The 6,410-nt window shown below is 35.6% G+C and overlaps 1 protein-coding gene across 1 annotated transcript; it reads left to right on the top strand.

Annotated features, from left to right (window-relative positions):
• Positions 1-576: 576 nt before the first annotated feature.
• On the top strand, positions 577-4,656 carry LOC145052907 (F-box/RNI-like superfamily protein). The gene is made up of 8 exons (XM_079000825.1): positions 577-937; positions 1,467-1,712; positions 2,150-2,556; positions 2,768-2,953; positions 3,313-3,505; positions 3,636-3,712; positions 3,872-4,025; positions 4,144-4,656. Exons 1-8 carry the CDS (start codon positions 671-673, stop codon positions 4,438-4,440), a joined length of 1,827 nt encoding a protein of 608 aa, XP_078856951.1. The 5' UTR covers positions 577-670; the 3' UTR covers positions 4,441-4,656.
• Positions 4,657-6,410: the final 1,754 nt, after the last annotated feature.

The following is a 6,410-nucleotide window of genomic DNA, read 5'->3' as shown; positions in this document are numbered from 1 at the left end:
CCAATCTGCTGGGGTGAGGTTGGGCACAGGGTGATGGGTCGGACTGAGGTAGTTCTGCAAACTACCAAGATGATACAACAGATTAGACAACGACTGCAGACCACTCAGAGCTTGCTCTTGAGTTGCACAAATTTATTTAGGAGGAACTAGTTCCACCTTTTCTAACATTTCACTCAATTTCGTCATATTCAAAGATTTCGCACACCCACATACCTACAACCATAAATCATATAACAACAACTTCATCAGGTGATAGCAATGGAGGATTTTGAATGAAGATTAGAAGGGTTGATGAAAAAGGAAGAGACGTCATGATGTTTTTTTTTTTTTAATTATCAAGGGTATTTTAAGGATATGGAATTAAATTAGATGAGATAGAAGAATGGAAACACATGTCAAAATTTTAATGGAAAAAATTTATCGACACAAGAAAGCAATTTAATTTCAAGGACACAATAACATTACAAAACAATGAAACAAAGTCCAGACTCCAGAATTATAAAATGATTCATTTTTACCAAAAAAATAAAAAATAAAAAATAAGTTATCAGGTGAAGACCACCCTCCGTAGTCAACCGCCAATCCACCGAGTGACCCCAAAAGTTCCGTAGTCCCAATCCATCTTCACTCTCTCTCTCTCTCTCTCTCTCTCTCTCTCTCTCTGAATACAATGAGGGGGCACGATTGGATAAATTCAATGTTACCAGATGAGTTGATCCTGGAGATCTTCCGCAACCTCGATTCGAAGTCGAGCCGGGATGCGTGCTCTCTCGTTTGCCGGCGTTGGTTGACGCTCGAACGTTTCAGCCGCGACACGATCCGAATCGGTGCCTCTGGTAGCCCGGATGCACTCGTTGACCTTCTCGCTCGTCGTTTTCCTAATGTCACCAACGTTTACATCGACGAACGCCTCTCTGTCTCTCTCCCCGTTGATTTCGTGAGTTCTCTTTTCCCTAAATTGATCTGCTTTTTAGGTTATTATCTATATGTTAGGTCAAATTATTGATTTTGGTGTATTGAGATTCCTGCATAAGCGTGTAGTGGGATTGGGTTTGTCTATATGAAAAAAAAAAAAGTAATCTCCTTCGGTTTATGTTATAGTTTTCATACACTAAAATGGTGCGATATAAGTTGAATTCCTACACACCGAGGAGTGGATGTTGAAATAATTTAAACCGGTTAGGAGAATTATTGAAGATCTTATGATTTTTTTTTCTCTTCGTTTTGGAACAAGCAGATTAGGAGTAATAATCTTGTAAAACGATACATAACAATTAATTACATATTGCATCTTAATCTTACTTAATCAGGTCTAACAGCCCCAGATCCGTATTATTGAACAAACCATGTCTTTCTTGCTTTAAATTACATTGTCTTGGAGGTGATTTAGATCGGAATAAACTCAATTCTGCATTAAGAAATGATTCTATCTTACTCGGTTACTTACTTGTGACTAATGAAATCAGGGAAGAAGGCGCAATCCTAGTCACTCTGCTCTTTCATGGCTCAGGCTTCATTTTGTATCTGAGAGAAGTGAGCCTGGAGGTAGTGAATCAGATTCATATTGTATATCAGATGCTGGTTTGACAGCTGTTGCAGATGGATTTATGAAACTTGAGAAACTGAGCCTCATATGGTGCTCCAATGCCACAAGTGCAGGCCTCAGATCTGTAGCTGAGAAGTGTAGATTTTTAAAATCTTTAGATTTACAGGTAAATATCTCTTTTCACTGTGAAGTATGAGAATCACTTTGGTTGTGTTTTTAAGTCTGAATTGGAGGCCTTAATGAGTATCATGTTAAAAAAACGTGTGACTTTATAAACTCTATACATCATCTGTCCCTAAATGTACATTCTTGGAATAAATTGCTTGTTTATCACAAGAAATAACAACATACTTTCATTATTTGTTTATTAAATCTCCCACTTCCGTTTCTTCCTATTTAAAAATTGTACTTTGAGAAATCTACCCAATTATGGCAATGTTGTACATATACATAGCATTTTAAGTAGAATGTTGTAATAGAAAGAAATGGAAGTAGAATATGCTATTGCTAAATGTACTTTCTTGGAAAAGATCTTGGATTAAATTTAAGAAATAGAAATCTAATGTGACTTATAGTTTTTTTTTTTTTTTTTTCTTTTGAAAGGGTTGCTATGTTGGAGATCAAGGTCTAGTGGCTATTGGCAAGTGTTGCAGACAACTAGAAATTCTAAATTTAAGATTTTGTGAAGGTTTAACCGACACTGGTCTGGTTGAGTTAGCCTTAGGATGTGGGAATACTCTGAAATGGCTGGGTGTTGCTGCATGTGCTAAAATAACAGACATTTCATTAGAAGCTGTTGGATCTCATTGCAGTTCTCTTGAGACATTATCTTTAGACTCTGAGTTTGTTCACAACAAAGGAGTCCTTGCTGTTGCAAAAGGGTGTTCTCTTTTGAAGAATCTGAGTCTTCAATGCATTAATGTCACAGATGAGGCTTTAACTGCTGTTGGTGTCTTTTGTTTGTCACTGGAGTCTTTGGCTCTCTACAGTTTCCAGAGATTTACCGATAAGTTAGTTTCTCTATTGATAGATTTATATCATATCTTGTTTTTATACTTGTTCATCCATATTTGTTGTTGAAACTTGAAATGTCCTATCTTAAAGAATTTGAGCTAGTTTTAATTCTGTTTTGATAATTTGAAGTTATACACTTATTGTTCCACTTGAAGTTGAATATTTTAGGTGTTGTAATGTAATTATGTATATTTATTGTCTTATTAGGAGTCTTTGTGCCATTGGGAAAGGATGTAAAAAGTTAAAGAGTTTGATGCTTAGTGACTGCTATTTCCTGAGTGACAAGGGATTAGAAGCAGTTGCAGCTGGTTGCCTTGAGCTTGCACATCTTGAAGTTAATGGTTGCCACAATATTGGCACATATGGGCTTGAAAGCATCGGAAGATCTTGCATGTAAGTTTTGTGAACAATGACAATGATACCCCCAACAATAAGAGGACACAATATTAGTTTTCTCTCTTTTCCTCTGTTATATTTAAGAGTCATTACTTGTGTCACCCTCTTTTCCTCTTCCTTATTGATTATAGATCTATCATGTGCACATCAAATGACATAAATGCCCTCCTCATCCTTATCATCAAAACTAGCCCTAGAAAACTTTCCCCATCCCAAGTAAGAAACACAACCGAAATCCTAGATATTTTAATAAGAAAAAAATTAAAAAAAATGGAAGTGTAGCTAATGCTTTAATAGAAAGAAATGAAAGTACAATGTTATTTCTTGCATTTTAATCTGTACAAATACGTTTGCAGGCGTCTTACAGAGTTAGCTTTGCTATATTGTCAAAAAGTAGGAGATGAAGCCTTATCTGAGGTTGGAAAAGGATGCAAGTATTTGGAAGCTCTTCACTTGGTGGATTGCTCAATCATTGGTGATGAGGCCATATACAGTATAGCTATGGGATGTAGGAATTTGAAAAGGCTTCATATACGCAGATGTTACGAGGTATTTTGCATTTTTTTTTTTTTAAATTTCATTATGTTTTTGCTTATTCACCCCTTCTGACTTTTTGAGAAATCCAGTTACTACAATATTGTACTATCATTAATATATGTGTGTGTGACTTTTTTCATAGGTTGGGAGCAAAGGAATTATAGCTGTTGGTGAAAACTGTAAATACCTTACAGATCTCAGCATTCGGTTTTGCGATAGGTAAATTTTTTACAGTTTTACTTATTTCTGTTACAACAACCTGCTTTCATTTTTTTCACTCTACCTAGTTATAACAGTGAAAATATAATCAACAAATAAATGAAAGTACATTGCTATTTCTTGCATTTAACATATGTAAAATGAATAATACACTGGCAGGGTAGGGGATGAAGCTCTGGTTGCCATTGGGAAAGGCTGCCCTTCTTTACGTCATTTAAATGTCAGTGGGTGCCACCAAATTGGAGACAATGGAATAATTGCCATTGCCAGAGGTTGCCCTCAACTAAGTTATTTGGATGTCAGCGTGCTTCAGGTCACATCAAAATGAATGACTATTTTGCCCTCCTCATCTTTCCGTATATATATATATTAATTAATTTTAATTATTAAACTTAAAACTGATCATAACATAACCAATTATATCTGTTCAGAATTTGCGTGACATGGCTTTGGCGGAGGTAGGTGAAGGGTGCCCTTTACTAAAAGACATAGTCCTCTCACATTGTCGTCAAATTACGGATGTGGGTCTCTCCCATCTTGTCAAAAGGTGCAAACTCCTCGAATCCTGCCACATGGTGTACTGCCCGGGTATCACTGCAGCCGGGGTCGCAACCGTAATTTCCACCTGCACCAATATGAAAAAGGTTCTAATCGAGAAGGCAAAGGTCAGCGACCGCACTCAAAGGCGGGCAGGCTCCGTCATCTCCTATCTTTGTGTTGATCTCTAGTTCGGGCAGGTACTCATGTTACTTTGACCGCTTTTACATGTATACCTTCTCTGTTCTTTTTTTTTTTTTTCAGACTGTTTATTTATTATATACATGGAGCATATGTTAAGTAGTTGGAAGAGTGTTGCCATTTTATTTCGTATTTTTGTCTAGTGTGTTGTAATAAGGTGATCCCAGTGTATTTGTTTTTACGTTTGATTTATTCGTGTTGTCTGATATTTGTATGGCATTGTTTGTTATATTATAGTATTATATATTATATTGGATAAGAAGATAGGATAGGACTCGGCTTGATACTACTTACTTGTTGGACAACTTTTCTGGGCTTGTTTTTTATGAATGAGGAAAAGGCATTCGTATTATTTGTTAAATTTGTAAACAAATTGATTGTCCAAGACTTCATTATTTGATTTCTAAGTACTCGGTGACCCAACTAATAAAAAAAATCGAGCAATGTATATAAAAGACTATAATTTGACCTTTTTTTTTTTGCAAATTAACTATTATACTGTTTTTTTGTCGATAAAAGCCTTTCATTTTATAAAGATATTTCCATTCCGACCGGGTTGACCTACTATTTGCTGATTAAAAGTTTAATAGCATGTGTTCCTGTTGGTTTCAACGCCCCCTACAAAACACCTTTAGTTTGTTTATCTTTGGAAGAGGTTTAAAAATATAATATAAAAAGGTGAGGTTGTTGCTACTCACCTAAAATCGCAAATTGTAATTCACTATACATGTGAAGTGGAATTCAAGCTCATAACGCCCTTTTGTTAAAATCTAGGCACTACGTTTATTTGGATGTGATGAAGAAATGAATGCGTTGTATAATGGGCTAAACAAAGGGTGTGGCCGAGGATTTAACTTTCTTAGTAGAGGTCAAAATGGACTTTGTCATTGCTTTTATAAATATAGAAATCGAGTAAACTGACAAATACAGGTAGTGTTTATATAAATATGAACATTTTTCTTAGTATTTGCAAAATGACCACCAACTATGGAATGCAACATTTCGGAGTTAACGGTGGTTCGCATGATATGAGGTTTGAAATCTAACACTTGTACATTCCGAACTGAAAAGTTCATTCCAGATTTCAGTTCTGACATTTCAGAGTATTGTTCCAGAGTGTCAATAATATGGTATTTATATTGCCCTTTTTGCTCACGTTTGAGAAAATCTTCATATCTAGACCGCATACAACTTTATGGTACTAAAAATTGAGTTCGTATAATCAATATTTTAGAGTTCATGTTTCTAACGGAGGGAACATGAGCGAATCAACGGATAAGTATATTGCTTCAGACTACACATGTTATGATGTAGATTTAACTAGTGATATCAACTTTTCTTGGTTTATTATGTTGGTTGATTCGACGTCCGGGTTACATACTAATCAAATATATAAATTAAACGTAGTTATGTAGATTATTGATGATGGTGATTTCAAATATTGCATTTGTTTTATTAGTAGTCTGCCCCCTAACACAATATAATTGTTTGTTGTTTAATCATGTTATGGAAAGTGACATGAATCAATTTTCATGGGAAAAACGTTCTGGTAACAATAGGTCTTCCGGTGTTGGAAGTAACCAAATTTATTATTTATTACCTATGGCATTGAATCAGGTTTCTTCTTACAATGAGTTTGTAGAAGTAGGTGACGTTAAGTAGAAAGGTAAGGTTGTTACTGATATTAGTCTAACATTTGATACTGATGAGTCAACAATTGATCATGCAAAATTGATGATGTTGCTTCTCTGAATTTTTTGGAGATGAGATTGAATCTAATGAAAAGGAAACTGGGCCTAGGGATGAAAGTGAGTCCAACTTCGACCCGGAAAACCCGGAAATCGGTTCACGATTTTTTAGGACTGAAAACCAGACCAGTATAAAAGAACTGGTTCTGGTTCGGTTCTAGGTAAAGTGGGTCTAGAACCGGAAAACCCTAAAATATCAAAGTGGGTCGGGT

This window comes from Lactuca serriola, chromosome 5 (assembly GCF_051521515.1).
Source record: "Lactuca serriola cultivar US96UC23 chromosome 5, Lser_US96UC23_V15, whole genome shotgun sequence".
NCBI lineage: Eukaryota > Viridiplantae > Streptophyta > Magnoliopsida > Asterales > Asteraceae > Lactuca > Lactuca serriola.
The sequence above is the reverse complement of the archived record's forward strand: the minus strand, read 5'-3'. Positions and strand labels throughout refer to the sequence as shown.

Coding starts and splice junctions, on each gene's coding strand:
- LOC145052907 (XM_079000825.1), top strand. CDS start 671: ATGAGGGGGCACGATTGGATAAATTCAATGTTACCAGATGAGTTGATC. Junction 2,557..2,767: donor TTCCAGAGATTTACCGATAA/GTTAGTTTCTCT, acceptor TTGTCTTATTAG/GAGTCTTTGTGCCATTGGGA. Junction 3,506..3,635: donor ATATACGCAGATGTTACGAG/GTATTTTGCATT, acceptor CTTTTTTCATAG/GTTGGGAGCAAAGGAATTAT.